A 15996-nucleotide genomic window follows, 5' to 3' on the forward strand; every position below is an offset into this window, starting at 1 on the left:
TCCTTTGCAAATTGGATTTTGTGGCTTACTTCCCTGTCCTCTTGGATAAAGTTTCCCCTTAGCTGCCTCTCCTCTAGCGGAACTCGTGTCTGTCTCAGGACTGCGAGGCCTTTTATAACGCTTTGCTGGATCAGGACTCGCTTGGCGGGGAGAGACTTTCCATTTCAGAGCGTGCTCCTGAATCCCACCTGAAATGTGCTTGAGAGTGAGCATGCTGCTTAGTTTACTTCTGAATTTCCACTTGGTCTGCACGAGATTCCTGTTGGTTTGGTGCCTCTCCTGCTGCTTTTGTACACTGTGGTATGGAGTTTTTTCTGGCTAGGAGCCCTCTAGTAATGACTGTTATTTTAGAAAACCTAGTTACTGCTCGGGCTGCCTCTGTATCATACAATGAGTCGTAGCAATTACATGCTGGGGAGGAAATGAAATGATCAGGAAAGGCCTACTTCATAAAAAGCAACAGTTTATTTTAAACCAATTAAACTGGGGGTGAGAGGGTGCTGTTAAGTTCCACCCCTAGTTAAAGAAAACAAAGCAGGAAAACGTACTGTATTAGCAAAAGCGTGATTGTCTAGGCTTATAAATCCTCTATAATTCTTGAAAGTACTAAGTTTAAAACAGGCCAGCATACAAGGAGTGATGGGTTGTAACGGAGAGGGCCGTCTTCAGGAAAGGTGAACGGCTTCCATTTGCGTTTAAGAACGTATTGATGTGAGTTCCTGTGCCCTTTCTGGGAGAGGGTGGTAGCACTGGTGAGGGGCGGCAGTAGAAACCAAACTCCTTTAACAGCAAGCTCGAGAGCAGTGCCAGCTTCTTACACGTGCGTTTCTCCGCTGTTTTAAATGGGACACCCTGCAGGGGTTAGAGGGAAGATTAATCCTCTACAGGGTTAATCCTTAAATCCTTGCTGTTCAACTTTTGAACAAGGGAGGGAAGTTAACAATATTCTCAGAAGTGCTCGGAGACCACCTACTCTTTCGTATAGACTGCCAACAGCTGTCAGATGGAAATGATTTTTGGACAGTAAGAAGTCAGCGTGGATCACACTGGTGACCAAGGGCAGGCTCTGTATCCCACAGTCTCTGACTTACACCCCTAGTGACTCTTGCCACGGAGGGAAGAGGGTTTCCCAGACCCATCAAAATTCTTCAGAGGGGTGTGAATTAGCGGTGGGTTGATGGTTTACTGTCTCTTGTGGTTAACTTTAATAGACACATGTTCTTCTGAAGATGCTTTTTGGCAAGCGCATGTATGGCTGGAAGATGTCTAGTAGCAGAACGTGGGAGCTCTGACTTAAAACCAGGATGGTCTGATAAAGCATCGAGTAGTGAATCCCTGTACCGGCTGTGTGCTTTGTGACACTAACCCCTCTGCTCGACGCAGTGCTGTGCGGTCTGTTCTCTGTATTACTGCTCTTAACCGCAGCTGTCCAGCCACTGGTTTGCTTCCAGATAACCAACTTGGTGTGAGAACTCTGCTGAAACTTGTCCTTGCCAGCTGTCCGTCTGTTTGGTGTGTGCCTAAGTGTTCCCTGTACGTTTTCTGTCTTGCAGCATCTGGAGAGGGCCAAATGTGAACTGCGTTGACAGTACTGGATACACTCCACTGCACCATGCTGCTTTGAATGGTCATAAGTGAGTCATCTTATAATGCCTTTGATCGTAGGGGATACTATGTGCTTTACAAGCTACGGTTTCTGTCTAATTCATTCACCAGTCAAATGCCGTTTCCACTGAAAACGTGGCGATGGTGCAGCACTACACCATCTTCAGGACAAGAAGTGAAGAACATCAGTGCAGTGAGGCTATAGAGGCATTGGCTGCTGCACAGTATGATCGTACATCTCTAAAAATTTGGCGAAACACTGAGGTTTTCAACCACCCTTTTATTTATAAGCAATTTGGATAAGATATAACAACATACTACAGGTGGCTTCTCCAGTAACAGTCCTCTGCAGTCTGTCTGGTGTCCAATGTGTTGCTGTGCCTGCACCACTTAAAATTCGCTTTCGTGCATATTACATTTTTAAGTAACTCCAGTCTTCAGCGTGTTAAATCTTGTATTGTTCATTGCTACTTAAGATACTGAGAAATTGAATAGAGTTAAAATCTTTACTCATCTTCATTGTGCTGGTGCAATTCACTTTTCACCAGAGTGGCTTTTTGATTGACTTCAGTCCTATTCAGCTCCATTAGTATGAAGGTAACATAGATCTTTCCTGAGCTCCTCTCAGCAGTCTTTTTTTTTCCCTTGGGCAGCATTTAATAGGAACGCTTTAAAATCACATTTCAAGAGGATATCTGAAATACTCCTGTTCAGATGAACTTTTTTGTAAAATACTCACTGCAGAATGTAAGCTGAGAAACAAGGACGGAATATCTTACGGACTCAAGTTTCCTTCTCTTGCAGGGATGTGGTGGAAGTTCTGCTGAGGAACGACGCACTAACCAACGTAGCAGACTGTAAAGGCTGTTACCCTCTTCACCTGGCAGCTTGGAAGGGAGATGCAGACATAGTGAAGCTCCTCATCCACCAGGGACCTTCGCATACTAAAGTGAATGAGCAGGTCTGCGTATTTTTCTCTAATATATCGTTGAATCGCTTCCCTCGGATGGAGAGAGACTACTTCAGCTGACTCCTGACCCTTCACAAACTAGTAGCAATTGTTATAAAGTCCTACTTGTTAATGGGATAAGAAGGGCACTGCCTAAAGCAAATAGCTCCAGTTCCGAGTTAGTGGTTGAATGAGTAAGGTATATATGCTTATACTGAGATATATAAATATGAGAACCACTCAACACCTAGGAAGTGGTCTCCTGCTTTCATACTGAGCTTCTAAAACTAACCCATAGTTTTTCCTTTCAGTTGCTGGATAGCTGAGAAGGTTTCTAGTTCTGTCAGAGGATACATTGGCTCCCTTCTTTGGGAACTAATCAAAGCAGCTTTGTTTAGTCTTTGTTTGGCCATGCTCTCTTAGCTACTCTCCTGGCTTGTCTCTAGCACTTGCTCCAGTTAACTAATTTGTAAGTTGTAAGATAATTTTAACCCTACTTGCCCCCAGATAAATCCTTAGCTTGATCTTAGAGAACAATTTTCTCAATCAGGCAAGAAGAAAAATCGGGTGGATTTCTTCCCTTTGTCAAGCTGATAGTTTTTGGTCTAGGATGCAGAGGGATTGGTTTGTACGAGGCAGCTATTCTGTACAGCGGCTGCTGTGTCCAGTTTGGAGGGCTGGCTCCCGTGTAACTTCCCCGTGGAAGTCAGCAGGTATCTTACAGTTCCAGGGAACTTCTGAAATGATGCTGCTGGAAGACCCAAATATTTATTTTGTTTAAGAGTTTTGGGTAAGGGAACCGGTTTACTGAGCGAGGCCAGCTGAGCAGTGTTACTGAACCACTTTTGGCTGAGTGAGCTTGGGCAGACATGCAGTAACAGGTCCAAATCAGACGGTTAAAGCTACAGTAGCCCTTGGTTGTCCTGTCCCTAAGGCAGGAATATCTAATGTCCCTGTGAATCAACTCCTAAACCATTCAGGTTTTCATCCAGGAGGAGAGGAGTAAACCAAAATAGCTTTGTCTGCCTTAGTACCACAAGGCTAAAAATGTATATTCATCAGAAGTTAATTCACAAGTAGGTCAGATCCTCATGGCTCAAGTTTAGCAAAATCTGTCGAAGTCAAGATGAGCAGCTGGGAACTGTGAGTTTCTGCTGTCTAATTTTGATCTGTGGTATATACTTTTCAGAAGCTGAGGAGCAAACTCCCTTTGGAGTCGGTTTGGGAGTCCTAATCCTGCTTCCAGCCATACTTTGTGGGGACCAAAGTGCCACGCTTAAGTTTTCTGTTCCTCAGTATAAGATGGCTAACTTGATGCATCAGGCTGCTCCAAGGCTAAATGGTTGCTTCTAAAGCACCCCGAAATAAAAAATATGGTGGTAATGCTATTCACTGCCACTCCCCAAAAATTGAGCAGAATAACTAAGAGTGTGTGTTTTAATGTCTCTGTTGATAAATTTTTCCAGTTTGGGGTTGTGGTTAATAGTGTCTTCAGGCGCAGCTGCAGGCATTCAGTCTGTTTAAATGGATTTGAGAAGTGTAGTTAGCTGTTTACAATCAATCTGATAAAAATTGACTGAGGGCCCTGAGTGTGAACTGTTCTGCTCTGAGTAGGACAGGTATAGGGGAAACCTTTGCAAGAGATTAAAAGCTTAGTGTAATCCTTCCAGGTAATGTTTCATTAACGTCTGTTTAGTAGGAGCCTTTTTAAATGAGAAAAGTCAGCCGAATAGCCCGCGCTGCTTGTGTTTGGAGTCTTGTAAATGAAATGCACAGTGGTTCAAGTTACAGGAATCGGCAGCTGGAATGGCTTCTGCTGTTAATAGCTTTGACTGGAACAAGATGCTGTGTTCTGTCATTTCCACCCCTTGGGAGTCACCCATTGCTTTGTTGCTATATCTCACCCATTTCATTATCACATTTTTTTTCTTTTTCCTCTTCCTTTTTGTAGAATGCTCTTGAGATCAAAGAACTCAAAAAGTACGGCCCCTTTGACCCATATATCAATGCCAAGGTGTGTACTTTGCTGTCAGCATTTCACTGCATCATTACTCCAAGCTGCACTCGCGTGCTTCCAGGTGCAATGTCATCCAGTTGCAATAATACCTGTTCAGTTTGCAGCTGCTTGGGGAAAAGTAAAATGCGACCGTTTATTTACTGTGGGTTTCTTTCTTCAAAGCAGTTATAGAAACATAATTTAAGGGAAGCTTTTCCTTACTTTCCCGGGGGCTCCTTCTTTGCTTAGCCTTGTAGGACTCACGGTGATGGTCAGTTTGCTTGATTTGGCTGGATGACTTCCAAAAGGTAATGTTATTTCAATTAAAATGCTTTAGGTTTTGTTTCATGTGCTAATGTTGCTGATAAACGCAAAGAGAAGGAAATTTTTTTTCCTGCTTAAACATGGATGCATTTTCTCTGTGGGCTGTTTGGAGTGAATTTTCATGCCTTTTCTCCTACAAAATGCATAATGCTGTATTTGTCATTTGAATGGACAGTTAATTCTTTTGGTGGTGGTGGGGAGAAGGGAAGGCAGTAATGTTCGTGCCTCCCTTCCCAAGTCCTTCATGTCCTGCTTATTGCATCAGTCTCTCTCTTTTTTTTTGATGTCAAGTCTGTTGTGTCGTCTGACCCTTCAGCCCTAGTCTTCTGTTCCTGTTTCCTTGCCTATTTTGCTTCTCTCTTGCTTTTAGTTGTTCTTGAGCTACAAAAAGGCATGACATCAGCACTTACGATGCACTGAGGCTGAGCAATTGAGGAAGCAGATAAAGTTCCTGGTGGTGTTTTCGCAGACACCATTTTTCATTTTTATTTCTAGTGAAGCTGCAGGCCAGTGATGGCGTAATAGCCTGCTGATTTGTCATGAGATACTTCTGCTCTCGGCTACCACGCCACAGTTGCTTCCAGCCAATTATTTGGGATCCAGCCATCCATGGCAGATTTCTGTCTCTCAAAGTTTAGTTAAAACTTTCACTCTGCTTGATCTGCAGTACCTTAAAAACACACATTCAAAGTCCCTGAGCTTGCTAACTGCTGGGAATTACGTTTGTTTTTGCAGACTTCTGTTTCAGGAAACACTCTAGTGCATACCTCTTTAAGCACAAATATATTTACGTGAAGCTCATCCGTATCGGTGATTTTTACAAAAATCCAGATGGGAATTTTACAACAACGAATGTCTTCTGTGGAAACATCATAGTCAAGCAGTTCAGTTGCCTGAAAGGAGCTTTCTAAAACGTTGACAATAACAGAGTAAAATCTTACACACTCCAGCATTAAAATGTTGAACGAAGAAGGAATATAAAGATGTAATATACAGCGAGCTCACTTTCTTGTGGATTTTTGTTTACGAAGTATTCTAATTTGGATTTTATATTTTTGACAAGTGCATTATTTTAAACTCTCAGTTCAGTTTTCAAGATGGCTGTAGAGCTCTCGAGAACAAGGCTAGTGTTGTTGAAATCTTTGCCTTGGTTTTAAGGAGAGAGTTAAGATTTAGACACAATCTGTTAGGTTCACCACAAGTTCTGACCAGCTTTCCACCAGTTTCTGACCAGGTTTGATGTGAAGAGCATGTGGCATCATACCTGTCATGCAAACCTTGATGTTTTCTCAGTAGCCTGGCTGCAGGTGGGAGAACCACAAAAAGTCCAGGTGCAAAGTGTAAGAGTCCTTGCTTAGTTGGTGCTTCCAGCTTCTCAGCTCCCATGCAGGATGGGATGTCATACAGAAATGATTGAAGTGAGATGTTTCATCTTTCCAAACATTTTGGGATCTTTAGAAGAGAGGGAAAGCATTTCTGTAAGGCTGGGCTACAATTTAATATCCTGTTGAGGAAGAGATAAGAAAGCTAGAAGCTTCTTGCTCTCCTAAAAGTTAAAGAAATAGTTAACAGCTTCTTTTTATGCCCCTTCCTTCTCAACATCTTTTGTTCAGTAGGCGGTCCCTGCAATACGTCTGTTACAGGCCTGAAGGACTTCTGAAAAGCAAATGATAGAAGGAAGGTTAAGAGATGGAGCAGCAACTTTGCTTCAGTAACTCCTGCTATCTTGAATTTGGTTATTTAATTTGTATGAAGGAACCAACCAGTTGAGGAGAGCCAAAGCAGAAAAAGCTGTCACATAGCTCAAGTTTGTGTGCTGCACAAACTACCTTTGTCTTTTTTTAATTGGAAGCAAATGAATCATGCAGATTGGGTTTAAAATGCTATAAATCTAAATGGGCTGCTGAGAAAAGTGGAAGCCTATCACCTGGAGTCTGCAACTGAAACCGGGCAGTGAACCCACCCGCAGAGCTCCGAAAGCTTGTTGGACATATGGGGATCATCTTTTTTTTCTGAAATGTGTTTGGCGCTGTTGGGCACCTGTAGGAACGAAGGAGACCTGTTCATCCTCACTCTGCTCCTGGCAGTGCCGTGTGGGGCACCGATGGAAATTTTGTACTGCAAAAGGAGGGAAGGAGATGGCACAACTGACCGGGCAGCTCCAGCCAACTCTTCCAGCCTGCTTTGTGCCCGAGGTTGTGATGTGCCTTGGGTGTCACCTCCTGGTGAAGTTTGGATTTTGCTAAACAGGTTTTTTTTCTTTCATTTTGGCCTGCCTTTAACTGAAACTTTATGGAGTGGATGCCAGCGGGGCATCCCTGTTCTGTGCTTTAGGATCAGTCGTGTCACTGGCACAGCAAAATAGCAGGTTTTTAATAGGGCAAGCCTATGTTAGACATGCACACACTGACAGAAATCCTACAAAAAAGGAATCTTAGAAGTAGGTTGGATGGGACCGAAGAGTCATATAGCCTCTTTCCCCAGCCCTGAGGCAGGATCGGGTCTACCTAAACCATTCCTGAGCAGTGTTTGTCTAGCAGCTTCTCGGAAACCTCGGAGAGGGACAGCTGTATAGTCTCCCTTGGCAGTTTATTCAACTGTTCAAACCTTTGCAGGTTAGAAAGTTAGAAAACGTTCCCTTATTTAAACCAAGTCTCCCGTTCTTCAATCAAAGCCCTCTTACGGTGTGTTAAGAACAGGAGCGCAGGCAGATACACTTTAAGGAGCTGTAGATGCTCCATTTTATTGTGTGACGAGCATAAGGGCTATGGTATGTGGTATCTAGTTACCAGGGCTTGAAAAATTTGATGGAGCCCATATGAAAGCAGAGGCGTTTCTGCTTGTGTTCCCGGTTTGTGGTCTGTAGGCGGGCATCGTATGAGCCCAGCTTCTCACTCCCAACTGTGAATTGAGGGGGTGCTAAGGATTCCTGCAAGAATGCAGCCCCTGGGCCCTGTTGAGTGCTCTATTTTTCTAAGAAGTTTTGAAATTTGAACCCATATGCCTTCTGGCTGCTGGAAAGGAATTTTCTTTTTCCATCTCCGATAAATACGTATGTCTGAGCGCTCATGCTCATTGTTCAGGCTCTGCTCTGGTTTGTGCTTGGAGAGGCGATGCGGGGAAGGGAGGCAAACTCCCTTGCCTGGAACGGCTCTAGCATTTTTGGCTGCTCAAAGCTCTCCTAAAATGGAGGCAATAAAGACTTATGCAATAGCGGGAGTTTCCAGTACACAGTCTGAGATGGGGAAAGGCTTGCTGTAGTGATTCAGGAGAGTTTACCACCTCGTGATCTCTATTGCAGGAGGAAAGTCTGGGGATTTCATCCTGAGCGTCAGAGCCCTGACCTGCTTAAAGAAAATTAGACTAAATTGCAGTGAAGATGGGGGAAGTCTTCAACAATTATGTTATTAAAGGATGTTATGTTCCCATTTCTGAGCCATCAGGCAGGTGTTTGGAGTTGCTGTGCGCTTTAAAGAGCCCTTGAGGGATGTGGTCTCTGTGCCAGGGAGGGATGAGAGGGGGACAGTCCTAGCCATGGAAATCCCCTGTAGCCAGGGCCAGCGTGGCATGAGCAGTGCATACCCCCCGTGGCTCTTTGGCAGATATTTGCTGCTCCAGAGGGGCTGGGGTTATCTACTCTTTCTGCAAAAATTGGCAGCAAGCCTCCCTCGTGCTATGGGGCAGGCTGAGGGCCTCGGTCTGGCTGCGTCATGGGCCCACCGATACCTGGGTTCCCTGTGCTGTCAAATAAGAATAAAGTGATTTACCAACCTTTTAAATGCCTCGAGACCAGCAGCTTAAGCTGATCGATAGGTGTAAGCTCTGTAGTTCTCTATTCTCTCCCCTTCTCACTCCGTATATGTATTTTATGTGCAGACTTCTTTATTCTACAGTAATTTCTGTCCACTTGTATGTGCCTTCCTTCACCATGGCTGCCTCTGCCACTCCAAGTATAGAGCCTGTTGTCTGACTTTGAACTTCTGTGCTAACAGTGATGCCATGCTTTCCTTGCCTTCTTAAATATCTCACTCCTGCATGTGGCTGTTGCTCCTTCCTGCCTCCTTAGTCTTTGCTTTTATACAAGTTGTGGCTGCAGAGAGCCTCTCCAGAGCACCTCGCTTCCCTTTTGCTTTTCATGTGGCTGGAGAATGATGCAAATACCAGATAAAAACAAATGGGAGTTTGCATGTGTGACTCCTGTAATCCCTAGAATGACTTAACACGTTAATAGGATTAAAGTACTTGTACAACAGAGCAAGTTCTGCAGTGTGGTTGTGAAATGGTGCAAAATATTGACTGCTCCTACAAGCTGGTATCCAAAAAAGTGCATGTGCTCTCAAAGCAAAAAGGAAGGTATTTTGATCAAATTCAGTTTCTAAAGTAGTACTTCTAACTCCATCAAGACAAGTACATTCTCTGTTTTTTTTTTTTAAATGGAAACTGTTCTTAAAATGACAAATTCAGCCATCGTTCTTTCAGCTGAAGTTGTAGTGTGTAACCATTTGTACTGAAGTTTTTTGGGTCGAATTGTTAGATAAGTATTTGTTTCTAAAGTCCTTAAACGGAAATCCCTCTGTGGATAACACACAGTAGTAAAACTAGAAACTTGAGGTGAATTTAATTTGAGAAAAAGCTCTTTTAAATCTGACAATGTTCCTATTTTGCACCTGCAAGTGAAATGTGTTTAGGTTGCTTGTCTTTCAATGCTTTGCATTGCTGATTCTTAACCTGACAGATGCTGCATGCATTAATTGGATCTGGCTTTCACTGTGGAGGTGTTCTCTTGTTGCTGGGACATCTCTTCCCTCAGTTGACCTGAGACCTTGACTACAAGGGCTTGTTAGTGGAGTGATCTAATTGCACTGCTTTCTAATTCACAAACTGCATGTAACTTTATGCACCCTTTCTCAAACCAGCCAGCTTGCGAGCTTCAGAATTGCAAAGGTGGAATGACTGTTATAATCAGGATAAGTAGGATTTGAAACAATTGAAGTTTAAATCTAAAATGATGACGATTAAGCTACGGCAGATAGAATTCATGCTGCAGTTTGCCTATCATATAGTGCAGCCTTTTATGTTTTTGTGGCACCCCAAAGCGTGGGATGCTGCCAACAAATAACAGACTGCTTTCCCCATGTGCTAGCAGAATTAATGGGAATCCAGATACAGCTCAACAGTCCTTTAAACTTTAGCATGGTCCCTTGATTTTGACCTCAGTGCCTTGAAAGCAGGCTATTCCATATATAGCACCTATTTCCCATAGAGCAGATTTCCCATATCTGAGCAAAGCTTATTGTTCTGAAGCTTTTACTGGGTGGGTTGGTTGATGAGTTCATGAGGGGTTGGCTGTGCCTGGTAAATGGCTAGTGAGACGGTGAAAACATTGCTCCAGGCTCTGATTCAAACTGGGCTCTCTGCTTCCCGACTGCTTTTTTGTCTTGTTTTTGTGTTTAAACTTCAATGGTTTGAGCGAGGCACGGAGCAGCTCTGTTCTCCCCCGTTCTGACGCGCTGGCATTTGTGACCCCCCAGAACAACGACAACGAGACGGCGCTGCACTGCGCCGCGCAGTACGGCCACACAGAGGTGGTGAAGGTCCTTCTGGAGGAGCTGACCGACCCCACCATGCGCAATAACAAGTTTGAGACTCCTCTGGACCTGGCCGCGCTCTATGGGAGGCTGGAAGTCGTGAAGATGCTCTTGAACGCTCACCCCAATCTTTTAAGCTGCAACACTAAGAAACACACTCCCCTGCACTTGGCAGCTAGGAATGGTCACAAAACTGTGGTCCATGTCCTCCTGGATGCTGGCATGGATAGCAACTATCAGGTATCTGGTGTGTCTGTGCGTGAAGGGCTGGTCTGATTGCTGGGGGGTGGAGAACCCATATAGTCGCGATACAGAGCGCCCCACCTAACCCTCCTCCTGGAGGGATCGTTTATGAAAGATGAGCGATAGCTTTGTTTTCCTCTGGGCTGCTTGTTCAGCTCTTGGTTGCTCTGAGAAGCTGCTCAGAGGGATTCTGGTGTTGTGCATGCTTCATGCCTGCTCGTTAGTTGGACAAAGAGCCCCAGACACATAGTGAGGGAGGGGGGAAAAAAAGCCCTCTCACCTAAGCTGTTCTGCCCTGCAAAACCATGAGCTCTTGATAGCAACGGAGGCAAACTGTTTCTCTTCCTATCAAGCCACTTGTGAATATGCTGTTTTCACAGCAATAGCTTGTATGTGGTGGTCTTGTCTTTCTTCTTCAGGACATGACCTCTTGCTAAGCTGTCGAAAGTCCTTTCTTGGTCTCTAACCTGGGCCCGCACGTCTCTCTGAAGAGACCATCCCATTTTCCATTCCAAATTCTCACCATTGCAGTTATACTGGTAGCTTGTCCTCAGTTGTAGATATTGTTGCCCACACTTTGTATATGATGCTGTATATTTATTGCTTCTGTAACCTTCTAAAACATGCCTCCATCACCATTCCCCGCTGTCTAGCTTCATGCTATTTTCCATTTAATTTGCAGACTGAAAAGGGCAGTGCTTTGCACGAAGCTGCTTTGTTTGGCAAGACAGATGTGGTACAAATATTGCTGGCCGCAGGTGAGAGACTGTTCCCCTTTTGAAGAAATAACATGGTGATCCCTTCACCCAGAACTTGAGGAAACCCCTTTATAGTGTTTCTCCAACCAGCTATCAAAGTGGTGTTCCTCGGAGAGGGTTATAGGAGAGGTTATCTGTTGGTGTTTGGCTTTAAATCTGCCTCTCTAGAGCATTTTTTAGTGGCCCCCCCCCGATGATCACAAGTGTAAGCTCTAACTTGATTAAAGGCATGAATTTGCATACAGTTTGAAAATATTCTTGCTTTTGCCGTCTCTACACCTATTGCCATAGGTATTGATGTGAACATAAAGGATAACAGAGGCCTGACAGCTCTGGATATTGTGAGGGAACTTCCTTCTCAGAAAAGCCAACACATAGCAGCTCTCATCGAAGGTAAGTGGTGTAGCTCTGTGTGCGGGCAGGAGGGAAGAGTTTGGGATGATAATTGTGCCAGTGCAAGTACAGGATTTTGTTCTCTAGTCCTGGAAAGTGTTGAAAGCAACGCAGCCTCAGGCCAGGTCCCTCGATGAGACTCTTACAGGTGTTGGAAGGAGTGATGCTTAAATGCTCTGAGCTGTCTTCAGAGCAAGTGTTTGCAGGGGTACTTCCAGGGGGGGATTTAGGGGGATTAGCTCCTTTGCTGAAGGAGCGTGGCATGACTTTTACAGTTTAAATGGGCTTAATTGAGCTTTGTTTAACTCACTTTAGAAGTTAATTAAAATTAAGGATAGCCTAAATCTGCTTGCAGAATGCAAAGTAATAGCTTTAGAAATGGTTTTGGATTAACTATCCTTTATGTGTCTGTGTAGGCAAATAGTCGTCCACAGATCTTGCATCCTACTCCTCACTTCATTGTGAAGCTTGGGCATGGATTTTGCAGATGAGATTTACAGAAAGGGCCTTGATTACTTGTGGTTTATAAAGGAGCTTGGCCCATTGTGTCTGTCCGAGTTAGGGAATGAAATGTGGCATCTTAGCTGAATTCATACCTTGTAATTATGCTGTCTCAATTTCCTCTCAGCTGTGGGGAGAAAGATCAGAAGCATATGCAACTGGTGTGCATTATTCATGCTTAGCATTTGAGAGCTTTACAGGTTCAAAGCGCTTTGCAGACTTTTAATTAAGCTTTGCCTGTGAGGCTGGTAGGTATTATCTCAATGTTGAAACTGAAGACAAAGATGAGCTTTAAAACGAAAGTTCTTGCAGGTAAATGCTGTTGGTTTGCTCCTGTAAGTGAGCTAGCTGCATGAGATGCTGCTGTCTGACTTTATTCATGTAAGCTTAATGTTTCTGGCTCTGCCTGTGATTAGGGGACCACAGCTAGAATTGGTTTCTCTGCTGTCTTACGACTCCAGAAGACCAGACTGCATCTCTGTTTAGTGATGTAGCTTGTGTCTACAACGTGAAGTAATCTTCTCCATTACTGCTCCAAAGGCAGCTTCCTGATTAAAGACTCTGTAAAAGTTCAAAGACCCATCCTTAACCTTGTGCGTGTGATTAAAGAGGCTGCCTGCTTCTATTTTGGGATCTGAGCTGCAAGTTTTAATAATGTACTTTGGTTATTCTTTGGAGACTTACTAAGCTGGCAGTTGGCCTTCCATCCACAAGGGAGGAAGTACCATATGCTGAAGCAGACGTAAAACTAGATTGACATAAAGTGACCCTGTCGCCCCACCTCATTGCAGATTACACGATCGGGAAGAAAAGTGCCAAAGCTGCAGAGAAGACTGTTCAAGCGCCGCTTGTTCCAGCCGCTGATCCTGTGTGCCAGATATCTCAGGGTAGGCTTCCATGCAACACGGCAGTCACTAGCACTCTTCTTCCTGCAAGTGCTGACTTTCCGAGGGCAGAAGCCCCGAGTGATGCTCTTGTCTCTCTCCTCCTCTCACAGGTGATGTGGAGAAAGCAGTTACAGAACTGATCATAGATTTTGATGTGAACCCAGAAGAGGAGAGCCCGTATGAAGCTTTATACAATGCAACATCCTGCCACTCCCTGGACAGCCTTGCCAGTGGGAGATCTTCAGATCGAGAGTCTGTGAATAAGGAAGCGGAATCGGCTGGTCTCAAAGCAGCAGGAGTCAGGCCTGTACGTAGTCATGTGTGCTTGTCTCTGCTTGCCTCAGAAAGATAGGTAACCTACCTCTATTTTCATGATTTTGCAGCAGGCTGCCAATCCCTCAGCTTGAGGAAATCTTTAAACCCATCCCTGACACTGATTAGAGCAGGCAGGTACCTCTCCTTTTTCACTGGCCTGTTCACATAACCTCCGTTGCGTTGCCCACGAGTAGCCACTTCTACGTGCCTGATTTTCACCTAGTGTTGCATCCTTCTGTTTTCTGGCAGTTGAATGCTGGTGCCTATGAATTTTGGTTTGTCAGGACATTGCACTTTGCTGAAGGGCTAACTTCTTGCCTAGAAGAAAGCTTTGGAAACTTTTGTGTGGAGCATTTTTCTCATCTCTCTTGCTCTCTGCTTTGCCCAAAAGAAGGCTCTCAAGAAATTATCTTTAAGAACATCCTGTTGGAAACTAGTTGGCAGCGGAAACATTTTTTTGTGTATTACTTGCAGAAATCTGTAGAGGGTACTCAAGGCTTTACAAGGCAATGCAAAGCTCCAGGAACTGTCTCCAAAGAAGTCTTCCTCACCTTCTGTTAGTTGCATCTGCTGCCCCCTTAGCAATCGGTGGCAACGCTGCTATGGGGCAGACGGGATGCTGGCCTTGCAGCATGCTGTGTCAGCTTCAGGGTTTGTTTTCTGGTTGGTTTTACAAAGCCTGCTCCGTGGATGTATTTTTGGACAAAAGGCAAAGCAGCGATGAACAATTAAACTGCTGGTGGTACTGTAACCGTGCTTCCTCTCTCTCTGCAAAGAGGTGCATCCTTTTCCCTGTACTATTAGCAAAAATAGTAGAAATGAGACAAAAGCTTTACAGGACTGGCATTTCAGCCAGATCTCTCTTTCAGTTATGCAGTACAAGATGCTCTATCCTGTTACTAATTAAATATTGGTGGCTTATATCCATCTATGTACTGTCTTGTCTTGATAACGTCTGATGTGAAATAAGCTCAGCTCTACCACAAATGAGAAAAGATGAGAGGCTGAACTGCAGTGAAAAGGGAGAAGAAAGAGGGATGTGCTCCAGGAGCTTGCTGGAGTTTCTCCCAAAACTTGCTTGAGTTTTTTGGAGTGAGCGGTTCGCCTCTGCTGTCTTTCCCTTTGCCGTTAGATGGAGCTGCTGCAGGGCAGGAGATGACCTAGAGAGGTTTTTAGCTCTGCATGGAGACAAGGCAGCACAGCCCTAACCGCCCACAGGCAATCTTGGGATATTTGAGGAATGCAGTGCAGCATTGTCTCTTGATCTCTAGGGTTTTCCACTATAAAAGGTGCCTCTGGAATCACTTATTCTTGTTACTGTTTCATTAAGACACAAGAGATGAGTCTTCCCTTTCTACCCATTTGCATGAATTCATTACTGACCGTCCCTGTGAAATGCTGTGCCATTGAGATTACCAGTCCGGGTCTGAATGAACTGGCTTAAGCAATGAAGCAACAAACCTGTGTACACGGCACCTTCCACCCGAGCGGTTTTACTCTCCTGAAAGCGTAGCTGGTGCTCATGTGGGTCTGAGCTGGCCTTGCGCAGTGTCACTGCTGTGGAGCAGAAGTGGGTGGTCTGTGTTATCAACATCAGTCCATCCACAGGACTGCAGTACGGTGAATCTGCAGAAAGGGCTCTCTGCCCGAATAGGTATCCTGCTGGAGAGGAGGAGGAGGAGAGACACCAACCATTGCCAAGCTCTGTGCTGTTAGGACTGAACTTCTACTCCACTCAGAGTAATTTGAGGAGGTCCCTACCGTGCTGCATTCACAGCAGCATGGACGTAGTGTTGGTGGAAGTGGAGGGGGAAGTGCTTTAACGCAACACAGTTGACAGTGGTCTTCTAAACCGCAGAGAGAACGTCCACCCCCGCCTGCCAAGCCTCCACCTGATGAAGAGGAGGATCAGCACGTGGAGAAGAAGATAGGCCATGGTGCTTCCTGTGAGGTACGTGGGACTTGATTTGGGATGTTTTAGACGAATGTGGTTTAAAGAACAGTTTTAATAATTTGGGAGGAGCCAACTATATTATTACCTCCCTTGCAAGTCGGGTTGTGAATATGAAGTTTGCTTTCACTCCGGCATTGCTGCTGTCGCTTGCCATGGGAACTTCCTTTGTGCGGTTCTTCCAGGGCACCTCCGTATTGACCTTCAGCCTTACTTTCCTATTCTTGGCTGGGAATTCCCTTAGGATGAGATTTTTCTGAATCACGTTGCGATGTGGACTGTTGCCCACTTGTAATGATCCCACCAAATGCATCTTCACTTGAGACTGAAACCCAGAGGGCCGTCGCTTCCTGCTTCCTCTTAGCTTCCAGCTGTGGGGGAGATGCGTGGGCTTGTGGGTCCCACTGACGTGAACAGGGACCAGGGGCTTGAATTCAGCCGAGAATCCGGCCCAGCATATGTTAAAGCTGTCTTCTGCAGAGGTCA

The 15996-nt window shown here is 44.8% G+C and overlaps 1 protein-coding gene across 1 annotated transcript in view; it reads left to right on the plus strand.

Annotated features, from left to right (window-relative positions):
• Positions 1–1560: 1560 nt before the first annotated feature.
• Positions 1561–15996, plus strand: part of ANKS1A (ankyrin repeat and sterile alpha motif domain containing 1A) — a 79727-nt gene continuing 65291 nt past the window's right edge. Inside the window, exons 1-9 of the mRNA XM_009272857.1 lie at positions 1561–1634; positions 2410–2566; positions 4506–4568; positions 10406–10702; positions 11388–11463; positions 11755–11856; positions 13149–13244; positions 13355–13551; positions 15418–15510. Coding sequence (XP_009271132.1) covers positions 10499–10702; positions 11388–11463; positions 11755–11856; positions 13149–13244; positions 13355–13551; positions 15418–15510 — 768 coding nt within the window. The 5' untranslated portion in view covers positions 1561–1634; positions 2410–2566; positions 4506–4568; positions 10406–10498. The remainder of the gene's footprint in view (positions 1635–2409; positions 2567–4505; positions 4569–10405; positions 10703–11387; positions 11464–11754; positions 11857–13148; positions 13245–13354; positions 13552–15417; positions 15511–15996) is intronic.

Source organism: Aptenodytes forsteri, unplaced genomic scaffold (genome assembly GCF_000699145.1).
Source record: "Aptenodytes forsteri isolate BGI_AS27 unplaced genomic scaffold, ASM69914v1 Scaffold142, whole genome shotgun sequence".
NCBI lineage: Eukaryota > Metazoa > Chordata > Aves > Sphenisciformes > Spheniscidae > Aptenodytes > Aptenodytes forsteri.